We start from the raw sequence: 15,693 nt of genomic DNA, 5'->3' as shown, positions 1-15,693 counted from the left end.
AGAGAATCAACAGGGTTGCACTCCCCATGTCCCTCTCTTGGCAAAGGTCATAGAGATGTGAAGGCCCGGGAAAAAAACCGGAAATGTTTTGGAAAAATTGGGTTTTTCCTGAAGCCTTTTGGTTTTTTTCCTGAAAAATTGAAAAAAAAATGAAGGAAAAACGGATTACGGGATGTTTTATTTTTCATGATGAATAAAATGTTTAAGACAAGGTGTTCAGATATTTAATTTTCCAAATGGTTTCTAAAATCTGTACAGTATCAGATTATTACAGTGTCTGTGCACCAAGGACAAGCAAGTCCTAGGTTGCAAACTGAGACTACAACTCTCAAATGCAAGAGCAAGATGCATTTCTGCCTTTAGGGGGCACTGACATTGAACCAGAAACTGAAACTAATAGTGATAGCTATAGGTCAGAAAATGAGTCTAATTAAATTTCATGCGTATTCATTGAATCTTGATTCCCCCCTTTTTCTCAGTTCTTTTTATGGGAATGGGTGCTTTATGTCTTGACACTGGACATAAAACACTAGCAGAAACATAAATAATTTTCTTTGTTACTAATGTTGGTGGTTTCTTCTGTTGTTGTTTTTTAAAATTAAATTTTTTTTTGCCTGCTCCTCATAAACTGGCAAAACCAAAGAGGTTCCTTACAGTTCAGGAGCTGTTTACCAAAAAAAGTTAAAAAAAAAGTAAACTAAATTTGTAATAATAGTTTGAATACACTGTACTTTTAACATACCAAGTGTAATAATTTTATACCAAACCAACTTGGACTAATATTGCATTATTCCCCAAAAAAACAGGGGGGAAACCGGGTTTTTTCCATGGCTTCAAAATTTCCGGAAATTTTACAACTCTAGCATCCCACAGGGCAACCTAGGTAGTTTCCGTTCCGAAACCAGGCCTGAAGCCCGAATGAAATGTATCTAGATAATCCGTTTTATTCAAGAGTGCCTGGAATGCTGAAGTCGAACCTCCAAATATAAAAATAACTGCTGTTCTACCCCCAACCTATTCTTATCAACCAGAATATATTTTGCCCCATATCTGTGTGCCACTCAGTTTTAAACATAAATGATTGATAAGTAAATTGAAATAACTCTGCATTATACCCAATACGTAGAGCCTCAAATGTCTCCAATGACACTTAGACTACTTTTAAGAAAGAAAATCTACATCATGAAGCCTGTCAGCTCTGCTTTAAGGTACTGATCTCCTGTACTTCTGATTAAACTTCAAGGCTAAAAATGTCTTCTCCCCTTCTGATTTTAAGAAAAGGAGACCTCCAGATTGGTAACAAATAAGATTGTGTCAGGAACTACTATCTTCACTTTACAATGGTATTCCTTACCTTTCTCTGCCATTTTAGATACTGCTCCCATTTCACTTCATAAAGAACTCGCAGTGGCTATCCGGGGAATAGTTCTTTCCAAATCCATATAATCAATCCTATGGTGGTGCAGATTTGAGGAGGAAGGCAAAGCACCCTGGCCTATGCCAGATGTTGCTATTCATTCCCCCAGCATTATGGCATCTGTGCCATACAGCCCTGGCCTACCCTCTCCCTCCTATTTCAGCATGTTAGTAGAAGCTTTCAGTAAGCACACAATCCTCCCCCTCCCTCTCAGCTGTAGCCAGCAATGGCAAAAGCAGTTTGATGACAAGTTATTGAAAGGCAAAGGTAGAAAGAATCTACTGATAAAAATCACAGTGACACCTTCCAACCCTCACTTAATGAACTGGACTTTTAATTTAAAAAATACAGGTACTGCTAGATCTTGCAGCAGTCCTTACTACTGTTGATCAACGGAGTCATGGCTGTATGAACCAGTAAGCATTTGAAGGAACTGATCTTGAACAATTCCCCACTTGGTCTAGACAGGAAGGTCTCAGAGGGCAATGCTGGATGACTACTCACCATACTGGGATCTTCTCTATGGAGTAACTCAGGGTTCTTTTTTATACCCTACCCTATTCATTCTATTTAGGATGTTTTAACAATGTATATCATGTTTTAATTCAGTTTTATGTATTTTATATTTATTGTTGTTCCCTGCCTCGATCAAAATGGAGAGGTGGGTAAGAAATAATAATATTATTATTATTATTATTATTATTATTATTATTATTATTATTATTTACATGGACATTGCAGTGTCCATGTAGTTAAGGGCGAAGAGTAGATTCTGCATTCCGCCATTATAAAGCATTAATGTGTGTGTGTGTGTGTCATTCTAACATTCATAAAATAGAAAATGTTTCACCAATCTTGCTGAAATTTACATGTGCCAGAAAGAAATGTTGGTTTTACATACTATGAAAATTTCAAGAAGATTAATGAAAGATTGAAGGAAGGAGGGCAGTTTAAGGTACAAAAGGGGGGGGGGAAACCTCTCTGAATCAAAATGATTCTGATAACATAGGTTGGTGAGGTTTGTGCCCATGAAATTTGGGGAATTGAGCCCCTTACCCATCAATCCAATTCTAGTGAGTGGAATAGCTTTTCCTTTTTTAAAAATTCCTTTCGGTTGATTTTTAATGAATATTTATTCATCCCATTAGAGTGAATACAGATGCCTTTTTCAACCTTAGCGTGCATGCACTCAAGCATCGCTCACCCCCTCCCACCTGCCTCAGACAGATGTATGCTGAAAATAAAATGTCTGCCTGGCTCCTCTAGCAGTCTTTTCCTTAGTGGAATCATTCCTTCTGATTGTTGGGTTTTGCTTTAACCACTAAGCAGCCTGGTTTCAGACCCTACCACAAGGAAGCTATGGAATTGAATGGGACTGAAACTTTATTAGTTCATAAACAGCCCTGGCTTTCTGAGAAACAGACTCAGCCTGGTTCTTGCTTCCCTTTTGAGAGAAGAAGAGTTCTCTTTTGGAACATGTTTTCCTTTAGCTTTTTGAGAGTATTTTGGGCTCTCTTTTCCCAAGGCAGTTTGCTTTTTTGCTCACTGTGAAGCAGGGTGTAGAGCTCAGCAGAGATCTCTTTCAGCCTTCCTCTGGATCCATGATCACATGGCCTTCAGATCTCTCCTTGGAATAGGTAGCTTATACATTCCTTTTAATCCCCCTGCCCCCCAATACACACACAGTGCTTCTTTCCTTTTTTCTAAGAGTTTGGTCCATACTGCTATAAAGTTGAAAGCTTCAAACACTTCATTTAATTAGTTTGGGCCGGTGTAAGTTTTAAGTACAATTTTGAAACCTTTCAAAGTACTTCTGGGCCTACAACATTGGTTTTGGTCTAGTCACACTGTTTTTCTAATAAGCTTTAGAAACAGTTAAACAGTAATGTATTTTGCATACTGTACACATGTATTTTCTTTCTAATCATTGCAGTCTAAAGTGGCTCTTGATGTGTTTTTGGAGGCAGGCAAAACCTTTTTTGTTCTGGCAGGCCTTTGGCAAATAATCTGGACCTCTGTCTATACCTTGGACTTTTAAATAGTTATATATTCTAAAAGTTTTAAATGCTTTAATATTGAAATGTATTTAATTATGTTTTTATTGTATATTTCTATTTATAGGTTTTAGCTGTATATGTTTTCATTTTGTAAGGCCGCCTTGAATCCCAGCATTGGGCAAAAGGCAGGATACAAATAAATATTATAATAATAACAAAAATACAAGAACAACAACAACAACAGTAATGTTTCACATTTCACTTCTGTATTTGATGTTCTTTTGCATTTACTTTTCTTTGCATTTACTATTCACTGTTTTCCTTCTTATGTTATAAAATCTATTTTCAACTTCAAGCGTAATGGAATTGGGGGGAATCCTCAATCTCTTTGCAATCAGAAGCACTGAGTAAGGGACACCTGGAGATAATTTAGACTGACCCCAAGCACACAACTATTCCCCCTTCTGAAGAGGTCTGGATCACAGACTATTAAAGACAAACAAAGTAGCAGACCATAATAACAGTTCTCATGAGGCCATTTGCTTTATGAGGCAGGTGTTCCTGCAGGCTACCAAACGGAGGGACTAACAGGCCATAAAATTGCCTGGCTGGGTCTGCCAGAAATCCAGCCTCAACTCTCCTGGAAGGTTCATTAACACCTGCTCTCAGATGAACTTGATGGAATCCCACCCTCCATCCCTGCGTTTAATTTACTGGCCTCCCCCAGCTGGGCCTTGCAGAAAACTATAGGGACAGACAGAGCAGGCATTCATAGCACACATAGAGTGCTGAGACTGGCAAATCTAAAAGCAAGTATGTTGCTTTTCAAGAACCAAGGAAATCCAATGGGTCTTACTTTGAGTAAATATCTAGGGATGGAAATGTAGCCTGTGCAAGAATTGAGCCATGCCAAGTTGGAATCAGATTGGTTCATGCCTTCATTTTTAGGATTTTTTAAAAAAGTGTTGACTTTTTTTAAAAAAAAACACCTAAAAATCAAGGCATAAACCAATCTGATTCCAACTTGGCATGCCTAAAGCCCTACTTAAGAGCTACCATGCTGCCAAGTTTCGTCTCTTTATCTTTAAAAATGAGGGAGATGTAAGCATTTTGGTTAATTAATGTGAAAATTGAGTTCAACACATAACACTAGCTTTGATTTTATATTGGATGTCAACATGGTTTAACATCCTGGCTGACTCTGGGTTGTCAACTGTATAATACCTGGTCATCCGTTACACAAAACCATGAAATTCATTAAACAAAAAACCTGTGGTTTACAAAACAACATTAAGGCTCTACAGTTTTCAACCAAGCACCAAAAAGCAGGGAAATTGGGAGTTAAGGCTCACAAGCCTTAATGCTACATCCTCCCTAAGGAGGAAGAAACAGCCAGTGAAATTTTCATTCTCTGAAAGCAGATCAAACATGAGAACAGGATGGAGAATATGATATGCAGAGGTGACTGTGGGGTTGTGGAAAACTGATGATGAACAACTTAGGGCCATCTACTTCTCTTTTTTTGTTTAGAGTAGCCCTTCCCCAACCTGGTGCCCTCCAAACGTGTTGGACTACAACACCCATAGGTTAATTAACCCATGAACTGAGGTGATGTGTGCAGTGCCTGAGCCATGAGCAAGCCATGGATTAACTTGGGGTTGTTTAACTACGAACAACCACAAGGTACCCTGTTCAGTTGCTTGCGGAAACAATCCTGGAATGCATGCATCCCCACAATTCGTGGGTTAATTAACCCACAATTTGCTGCCAGTATGTCTAAACAGGGTCTTAGGCTGCAACATGTAAATACCAAAACGTATGGATTAAATACTAAGAGACACCAGAGCTACAAAGGAATTATTTGGTTAAATAATCACTTCTTTAAAAAAATGTGGGAAGTGTCAACAGCAATGATTTGTACTTACATTTCAGTGGCTATGAATCCAGTCAGTTCAGACAAGAAGAGAAACAGTATGAAGAAACAGCAGCAAACAGAGACTAGAAAAGACAGAGTTGGATAAAAGTTAGTTTCCAGCCTTCCATGACAAGGCTTGACAATATATATTTTTTGTCGTCATACAGCTTCGCAACAGCTCTTCTATCAAACAACTGTTCTTGGATGTTTTTGGGTGCAACACTGGAGACCCTCTTTTGAAATACCCTTCCTTATCCCCATTCTCTCCTAGATCCTGATTTGCCTTATGTGTTATCATGTGACCATGTTGGAGAGATACACAAGTTTGAGACTTCTAAGGGCTTATAGCAAATTTCATTTCTTTCCCCTGCCCCCTGGATAGACCCTGCTATGGATGAATGAGAAATTTGTTGGGTTAGCCATTTCATGCATAAATACCCGCTCCACACCGTCAAAGAATGAACATCGAATGGAAGACATCTCACTAACTAAATCCATACATTTCTTGGGCTTGCAAGGAGTTTCAGCAGGGGGATGTGTACAAAAAAAAGTGTACATTTGAAACACTCGCGCACAAAAATGTGTATGTTTGGAAAATATGCACAAAACTGCTATTTGACTGGAGAAAAGGCAAACATTTAAGAAATGCATGCAAATAATGTGTACATTTAGAAAAATGCATATGGCGATACATATGAACTTCTGTGGGAGTGAGAGTGAGGAAAGCTCATAGTCCAAGACAGACCTGAATCATAATGAGCTTGTTGGTAGGAAAACAGGAATTTCAATGCACTTGAGCTTGACAGATTCATCCATGCTAGTCTCTTCTACTGTTCCAAGGCACTTGCTCTTCCAGGGTTACTGGGCTAAACTACACAATGCATTAAATAGATAATGTGCAGCTTAGCCTCTCTCTCTCTCTCTCTCTCTCTCTCTCTCTCTCTCTCTCTCTCTCTCTCTCTCTCTCACACACACACACACACACACACACACACACACACACACTTTACTTAAAACTAAGCATGCAGGCTCTCTTGCAGCTATTTGTTTTCACCCCTTTATCTGCACCGAGGTTAAAAAAGGGGGGAAGCATCTATTGATCCCCACAATCCCACATGCATTGCTGTTCTCATTAAGTGTTTCCTAATGATAATGAAAGAACTTCATAGCATCATAGAATAGTAGAGTTGGAAGGGGCCTATAAGGCTATCCTGTCCAACCCCCTGCTCAATGGAGGAATCCACCTCAAAGCATACCTGACAGATGGTTGTCCAGCTGCCTCTTGAATGCCTCTAGTGTGGGAGAGCCCACAATCTCCCTAGGTAATTGGTTTCATTGTTGTACTGCTCTAACAGTCAGAAAGTTTTTCCAGATGTCCAGCCGGAATCTGGCTTCCTGTAACTTGAGCCCATTATTCCGTGTCCTGCACTCTGGGATGATCGAGAAGAGATCCTGGCCCTCCTGTGTGTGTCAATCTTTCAAGTATTTGAGGAGTGTTATCATGTCTCCCCTCAGGCTTCTCCTCAAGGATAAACATCACCTCTGTTTCCTCTCCCCTCCGGGACACTCATACCTGCTATCATGTCTCCCCATTTTCTTCTTTTCTCTTTTAATGCTATGCTTGGAGTTATACTGGTTTTGTGACCATTGCACATGATTTACCATGCATTGACCAATGTCAATGCATGAAGAAGAAGAAGAAGAAGAAGAAGAAGAAGAAGAAGAAGAAGAAGAAGAAGAAGAAGAAGAAGAAGAAGAAGAAAGCTGCAAAGCAACTTTTTGTGAAGGCTGTTGTCTATTTCTCCTGTTCTGACTACTGGAATTTTAAAGGAAGGGTAGATGAGAAGCCTCCAAAAAGGAAATAAATGGAAGAGAAATGGAGCCTTCTTTCCCACCAGGCTTTAAAAAAAAGTGGGGGGGGGGAGAAAGGAGTCTCCCACCACTTTCTCTCTAATCATCCAGCACAACCTATCATCCCTCCATCGGCAAGCATGGCTCCACTTATCCCTCCCCAAGCAACACCAATTTACTGCCTGCCTGGGCAGCTGCCAGGTATCCAAAGGGAGGAAAGCTGAGGCTGCAGTGGCACTGATGGAACACCCATGCCAAAAAGGGAAAGTAAAGTCATTTTGCAACAACTATAGCTTCCATCTTAGCTTCTTCAAGGAGTCTAATCGTGATGTAACCCAGGCACAGTTATGCTGTTTCCCTCATAAAAGGAGTATAAGAACACCCATAACAACCCTGTGGGGCCATTTCCTCTACCACAGTTCACCACACTGTAGCCATTGTGCAGGTCACAACAACTCAGATTGTTATCTCTCTCCAAACTTGAATATAATCCAAGCTTTGCTGAGGAGGAAACCATAATCCTACGTTTGTCAGGCTGGCTTTGGCATGTTATTAGATAGCCCTGCCAGAAAGCACCCAATACACTTCAAAAGCAGCCTCCAAAGCAATGACCTCCTCTGGGTGAGGAAAGCAGATTGACAGGTGAATGCTGAGGGTGTGGCAAAAACAGTAACCCAAAGGGGCAGGGCTGGTATTAACTGATGAACTAAAGCAACCATGCTCTGCATTCTGACTTCATGCTGAATCACCATGAAACAGCCAGGAAAGAAATACCTCAAACGGCAGATTAGCAGTAAAGGGGACGACGGGAGACGACACGCACCTACGAAGTGTGTGACCCTATTTTTTGTTCTTCGGTCACGATGACAGGTCAGTCCAATATCCATTCTACCACCACAATCAGGGGCTCTTTCAATGTATACATGCATCACAGCAGTACTATTTTCTTTAATTACAGGACAACCTTGTGAAAATCCATGGGCACACCAATTCACCCAAATGAATTATTTTATGTTTTCTTCTAATCATGCCAGCCAAGAGAAGGGGATTAAGGCTTCCAGACTGATTGGTATAGTATTTCCCTCTCTCTGCCCAGTCCTGTTCTGCTGGCATTTGACTTACCCTTAGCAGGCCTCATGCAGTGGTGGCCTACGCTGGCCTCGTTCAGACAACACACTAAACCATGCTGCTTAACCACAAAACGGTTAAGGGAATGCATTAACCTTAATGCATTCCCTTAACCATTTTGTGGTTAAGCAGCATGGTTTAGCATGTTGTCTGAACCAGGCCGGTGTGGGAGGGCAACCACTGCCTCTCCCTTATCCCTCCCAGTCCTTAAAAGACACCCCCCCCACAGCCCATCCCCAGCAAGTTACTAATTTGATAAGATGTGGTTAGTCCTTTTCTTCTGTCTTCTCCCCACCCCACCTTCATTAGAACCTTGCTGTTTGTTATTGAGTATGTGTAGTAGTTTGCACATGTTCAGAACATCTCTCCAGCTTAACAATGTACTAAGCATGGGCATGATTGGGTTGCCTAAACAGAACGCAGGATTTATATTGGGAATTTGGGTATCCACTGAAGTGTCCAGTCTTTATAGTTTGGGGGGGGGGACACCTCTGACTGAACACTGTCCTAGAGAGGATGAGGCATCAGGTACCAGCCAATCAGCTCATCAAATCCCAGATCCAAAGCATCAGCCCAGAAGGTAGCTTTTATAAAACAAAATGTTGAAAACTATATGTCTGGGGGGTGGGTATTTAATCTCCTTTGAATTTCTTCTTACATGTGACTTTAGAGTTTGAGCTCTCTCTTTTTTAAAAAAAAACACCTTGCTTTGGGGTTTGGACTTTATATATCAAACTGAACCTTCGCTCTGCAGTCCTCATCTTTACACCAAATATGCATTCCTCATGGTTTCATGGATTTCTGGTTGTTCAAGATTTTAAAAAAGCCTACTTTTCTGTGTTGTTCTGAGGGCCCTGTCAACATATTTTATGTCATCATCTTCCCACCTCACGTTCTGCTTTGCAGGCACGATCTTAAAGTTCATTTGCCTCGATTTCCCTGTACTTCTGGAGATTCAAAAGGTTGCTATGTCAGTCACCCCACCCTGCATTTACAGACATGGTCTTAAAGTTCATGTGTCTCAGTTTTCCTTTTCCATGCCATGGGTTGCTGACTGCTGGGTTCAAAATACAACAGCTGTTTTCACAGGTGTGTGTGTGTGTGTGTGTGTGTGTTGCTCTGAAGTTATCATCATCCCATCCTACTCCATTCCACCCTCACACTCTGGTTTGCAGGTATGATCATGAAGTTCATCTGCCTTGGATTCTCCTTTCTGTGGAATAGGTTGCTGCCTGTTGGGCAGTCAAAAGAATGCTTTTCTGTGTGGCTCTGAGAATATTATTGGTTCCACCTGCCAGCCGCAGTAGACACCAGCTACCACTGGGCTCATGCTTATGTCATTCACTTCCACTTGAAAATGTGAAGGAGGACACACAGAAAAAGGGAACACTTTGGTTAAGGGCTGGGCCATGTTTTCCCCTCTCCACCCTATCCCCTTTATGCTGTCACTCAGCTCATGCATGTTCTGCTTGGTTTGTGGTCAGAGAAAGAAGAACCGTGGCAGCACAAACCCTGAATGAGTCATGTGCCAGCAGCATAAGGTGGATCAGAGAAGAAAACACAGCCCGAACCAATCCACTCCCTTCCGCAGGCATTCAATCCTTCCTCCAGGGTTGGCGGCAGGTTAAGAAGAGCACTCCCATAACAGATCAAGGGGCCATGTAATCAAGCAATCTGTTTGCATCAGCAGCTGGCCAAATGGATTTGGAAATCTTACGAAATACAGCTAGCAGGCCTCTCCTGTCTGTTCCCAGCACCTGGCAATGAGATATATATTGCCTCTGGACCTGGAGGTTCCATTTAGCTCATCATGGCTTATAGAAATTCCTAACAGACCTATTCTTTATCAACCTAGCCTAGATGGTGTCTCAAAAAGACACCATCTAGGCTAGGTTGTTATGGGCCCCCTAAAGCCTACCTGCGACCAAAAGAAAGAGTACCAGCATCCCACCCATCCCCACACAGTTCATCTGCACTGAATGAATGACTCCATTTCAGAATTTGACTCTAAAGCCCTGATCTTACAGCACAAATCTCCTGACAGTGATTAAAGTAGGACATCTCTCTTCATACATTTAATATGTTGATTCTATTCAGTGTTCACTTGTATAAAAGAAAGTGATGTCCATGACAGACTGTAGTGAAAAACACGTAAAGACAGATGGACAAAAATGTGGAGCATTATTTGTACCAAACTTTTACAAGGCAATTGTGTGCTGTACAAGGCTGTACAGCACATGCCAGTACCTGTAAAGAGATTGCTATATGGACAGGGCCGGTGCTACCATAGAGGCCACTCAGGTGGCCGCCTAGAGCGCCAAGCTAAGAAGGGCGCCGGGCACAGCACAGCACTCACGCTTGTTGGCTGTGAGCCGGCCCGGCCCGAGGATGGCACCCCACGCCCGCCCAGCCGAAGCAAAGCCAGGGGCGCTGGGGTGGGGGTGGGCGGCTCCACGTTCGGACTTCCAGAACAAACCCGGAAGAGAGAGAGAGAGAGAGAGAGAGAGAGAGAGATAATGTATATGTGAATGGGATGCATGGGGACTTTGAGTGAATGCATGTGTTCATGCGTGTGTTTGTTTGGAGTGAGTGATGCGGAGTGTGCACGTGTGTGAGTTGGGGGGGGGATGATTTGGAGGTGATATTCCTATTAAATAATGCATTTTAGACCCATAGATGTTCCTTTCCAATTTGTTTGCTATAAGTGGCATGATGTATTTCTTGCACTTTAAAATAAATTTAGCAGTTTAAAGTTTTGTGCTTATTTTTTTCCAGGAAACATATGTTCTTAAAAATCAAAGTTGGCATTTTTTGGGTGGGTGTGTCTGAAAGTAGCTCACCTTGCCTAGGGCGCAAAATAGTCTGGCACCGGCCCTGCCCATTATGGAGTCTTCTCTATAATGGGCAATTTTTGGACAAATGAATGAAATTGTCTTCAAGCTAATATATCAAAGGCAGAGCAACAGGGCAAGTTAAATATTTGGCATGTTTTGTGGTGACTTCCATGGCTATTTAAACCAGATACCAGAGTTACTTCAGGTAGCTCCAAGTAAACATGCTTTTAAATTCAAATAAAAATGTATGAAACATAGTGTGTGAATTTGTGTAGCTTGGCACCTGCTTTCATTGCTGTCTGTGTGTTTAATTGTGTGTATCAAGAACTGGAGGCCTGATCCAGATCTCCCTTTCCCAGGTGGAGTGGAAGGGCACAGAGGTCATGTAACTGGATGACAGGAAGATAGAAGTGAAAAGGGTAGCTGGAGATGGTGATAGAAAAATGATTTCCAGTCCAGGAAGTTCTTCCTCACCTCCATTCATCCCAGAACTCACAAGCTGCCCCCTGTTCTGGTCACCACACCTAAAAAAGGATATTATAGAGTTGGAAAAAGTGCAGAAAAGGGCAACTAAAATGATTAAGGGGCTGGAGCATCTTCCCTATGAGGGAAGGTTACATCAACTGGGATTGTTTAGCTTGGAAAAAGGAGGCTAAGGGGAGACATGATAGAGGTGTACAAAATTATGCATGGTATGGAGAATGTGAATAGGGAGACATTTTTCTCCCTCTCTCAAAATACTAGAACCCATGTTCATCCCATGAAGCTGATTGGTGGGAGATCCAGGACAAATCAGAGGAAGTACTTCTTCACACAGCACATAGTTAAATTATGGAACTCACTACCACAACATGTAGTGATGGCCACCAATTTGGATGGCTTTAAGAGGGCGTTGGATAAATTCTTGGAGGCGAAGGCTATCAATGGCTACTAGCCCTGGTGGTTATGTGCTATCTCTAGTATTTGAGGCATGTGTGCACCAGTTGCTGGGAAACATGGGTGGGAGGGTGCTGTTGTACCATGTCCCGCTAGTTCATCCCTGGCTGATGGCTGGTTGGCTGCTGTGTGAACAGAGTGCTGGACTAGATGGACCCTTGGTCTGATCCAGCATGACACTTCTTATGTTCTTATGCTATTGTTCCACACAGCTAGTCTCAGGAAGGGAAAAGGAGGAAGCATCCTGCATTGGCTAATACCTCTCATTTTCAGCATTCCCCATCCACACTTCTACTCCTGGCCTCTCATTATCTCTTCTTTTGTACGGGAGCAAAGGCCTTAAATCTGGATCATGGCCACAGTCTAAAGTGGATTGCTCTGATTGACTTTATTTGCACTGAAAAAAGTTGTGCATGTGTGACTAGTTTTGCCAGATTGTGGATGAGGGATGTGCGTTCAAATGTGCATTAGAATATGCATCCAATGCAACATAGACAGACAGCACCCACACTTGGTTGTATATTCCAGTATGTATTTAGATGCTTATCCAATTTATACCCATGGTTCTTGGCCCCCACATGTGTTACACATGTGGAAGCAGGCTTCTCATAAGCATCTCTCCTTAGCTGGATTGCAGTTGGCTCTCCAGGAAAGCTTGGAGCCAAAGGCGGCAACCCCAGACATATCAGAAATTCCAGACAGCACTTAGAATTTTTATGAATATTTATGGTTTGTTTATTATATGTATATCCTGCTGTTATTCTCTGAACTCAAAGACACATACATGGTATTCCTGGTAGACCTCCCATTTCAGCACTGAGCAAATCCAGCCCTGCTTAGCTCCAGCAAGGTTGCTGTATGAGGTGCAGCACCTCTATTAGCAATAGCTTTCTATGCCAGAATATTGACATCATAACAAATAATTTAGGAAGTGCTTGTTCAATAATCTGAAGCCAGAGCTTTGGCAGCTCTAACCATCTGTTTTCTGTAATGTACAGTGCCGGTTCAAAGTTTATGAGGGGCCTTGGGCAAGACACCCGTAATGGGCCCCTCCCTCGGTGAGTTTGCCTTCTTACTGCTATTGCCATCAGCTGCTCCTGCTCTGTGTCCTGTCCTTTTATTATTGTTACTACTTGCTTGCTTGACAGGCAGAGAGAGCCAGTAAGCAAGCAGGCAGCAGCATCCACTGCCTCTCTTCCTCACCACCACCATTGTCTGGGCCAGAGCAAGAGGGACAACCCCAGGGAGCTTTTGTCAATAGACCCCTGCTGGGGTGTGGGCCCTCGGGAGGTGCACAGCAGCACGCCATTCTTTGTGACATAGCAGTCCTCAGCTACTCACTGAGTAACTACCAGCCTGAATTTACCTCAGGTTTTGTCCCTTTTCACATTCTTATAATGCTTTTGGCCAAACTGGCAAAGCTAAAATTCCCCAGAATACCTGTATGTTCTGTGTTTTAATACAGCACTTGACTCACATATCACCACAATCACAGTAAGTTCCCCTAAGATAGCTCCCACACAGAACCCGAGTTGTTGTTGTTGGTATTATTTACATTTATATACTGCCCCATAGCCAAAGCTCTCTGGGCAATTCTGACTTAAGAAACAGAGATTGGCATTACCCTTGTCTGCCACTTACAATGGATGCCAAAATATACCAAAGAAAACAAGAAATAACAAAAGACCTAATAGCAACATAATAGTTCCCATAAGTCACATAGCATATACCAGTCTAGAGTTACCAGCTGCAGAATTCTACAAGGAGCGAACACATAGCCTCAGGAACCAAGTACCTCATTGCTCCTCAAATTATTGCAAGGGCAAGAATTTGCTATCAATACCCTTTAAAAGAAGCCTACTGAATATGATCAATGTGAAAGAGTCCATTCACCAGAAAAAGGCCATATCCACATTTGAATTTGTGGTAGTAGATAAAAAAAAAGTGTAATGAGGTAGGAGACAGAAGTGAGGGGCCCACAAAATACAAAGCAATTCATGAGGAAGGAAAAATTGTGTTATACTGGCCAACCCACATAAAGCCACACAAAGAAGGAACTAAGAGGCATACGGTGACATTCTTCTAAGACTCCGCCTGTATACCTAACTGAATGCAGGGATTGTTTCAGGCAGAACAAACCAGTTCGAAGCTGCACAAGCCAGTTGATCAGGATCCTTCCAACTCATAACTGCCAAAGACCAAAAAGATTGTGTGTCTGATAGGGACATCAGACCTTGGCAACAGCAAAGCATGAAAAAAGGATGCAAATATACAACCTAATTTCTCAAGCAAGAACTTAACTAGCACTGAAGTCATAATGCAAGACTACCTGCTTGATTCTGCTGAAAGCAATACAATTCTCCCCACTCTTGTTACATATCTAATATCTGCCCTCTCCATCCAATTTCATTTTAGTTCCCTTTATCCTGTGTAAGGCTAACCTGTATTGCAGTTTGCTTTCCCATTTGTTTTTCCAGAACCTCATTCCCCACTTTCATCTTTGCACCATCTCATGTCCTTGAAAAATCATAAGAACATAAGAACAGCCTTGCTGGATCAGACCAAGGATTCATCTAGTCCAGCACTCTATTCACACAGTGACTGACTAGCTGTCGACCAGAAACCCACAAGCACAACACGGTGCAAGAGCACCCTCCCACGCATGTTCCCAAGCAACTGGTGTATACAAGCGTACTGCCTCTGATAGCGGAAGTAGCATATAGCCATCAGGACTAGTAGCCATTCATAGCCTTCTCCTCCAAGAAATCTTACTTCCATTTTACCTTAGCCTTGAAGGTACATGTTTTAGCACATACCTTTTCCCTTGGGATGGGGGTAGGCAACCTTTTTTCAGTCGAGGGCCGCATTCTGATGGGGTGGGTACCAGTGTTAGGTAGGCTAAGAGCTAAAAATGTAGGATTACCCCTTTTCTTTCCATCACCCCTTCTCTCTTTGACCTGCCATTTTCTATTTCTTTTCATGACATCTCCTTCTCTCTCTTTCCTCAGCCAGGGGAGAAACAAATTGTTCTTGCAAGAGGTCTTATTATTTGCAGAAGTTTATTGAAATCAGGCCATGGATCAAATCATATTAGGCCAATGGGCCACAGGTTGGCTACTACTGCCTTAGGACCAAACTAGATCCAATGGGGCTGCTGTCTATGCTATTGCCCCATTTGGGGAAAGGGTCTATTCCTTACATAAAAAGGAGCAGGGTGGGTGGGGGTGAAATAAAACAGCTTAAAACAATGCAGTGCATCAAAGTAAGCTGGGGTAGGAGGCAGGGTTTTGCTTCCCCTTTTCATGTCAAGAACAGACACACACACACACACACTTCTTTGTGCCTAAACAAGACAGGCATGAGGATAAAATACACACAGTTGCCCCATCACATCTAGCATTGGAACTAGAGTAAATTATATTGACCTAAATCACTTAGTAGAGCGTTTCATCTAACTCTGAGATGGATTGTTTTGGGAATTACTGAACACCACCTCTATAATAACTGAGCTCTGTTAGGTTGCCTCAAGCACAAAAGGGAGAGAGGAAAAATACCACATTCTTAAATAGAGGGGCATAATTATTAGAAAGTTATTTTGGTTATCTAATAGGAAAT

General features: G+C 42.1%; 2 protein-coding genes across 3 annotated transcripts in view; one reads left to right on the top strand and one right to left on the bottom strand.

Annotated features, from left to right (window-relative positions):
- STC2 (stanniocalcin 2) overlaps positions 1-15,693 on the top strand; it is a 363,863-nt gene that overhangs the window by 302,502 nt on the left and 45,668 nt on the right. The window lies entirely within an intron of this gene.
- The window catches only part of ERGIC1 (endoplasmic reticulum-golgi intermediate compartment 1), a 101,386-nt gene that overhangs the window by 45,108 nt on the left and 40,585 nt on the right, over positions 1-15,693 (bottom strand). For both annotated transcript variants that reach the window (XM_063120612.1, XM_063120611.1), the window contains exon 3: positions 5,340-5,412. In XM_063120612.1, the coding sequence (XP_062976682.1) occupies positions 5,340-5,412 (73 nt within the window). The remainder of the gene's footprint in view (positions 1-5,339; positions 5,413-15,693) is intronic.

The sequence above is a fragment of the Elgaria multicarinata genome, chromosome 3, assembly GCF_023053635.1.
Source record: "Elgaria multicarinata webbii isolate HBS135686 ecotype San Diego chromosome 3, rElgMul1.1.pri, whole genome shotgun sequence".
In the NCBI taxonomy this organism is placed as follows: Eukaryota; Metazoa; Chordata; class Lepidosauria; order Squamata; family Anguidae; genus Elgaria; species Elgaria multicarinata.
This window is presented reverse-complemented; position numbering and strand designations above follow the sequence as displayed.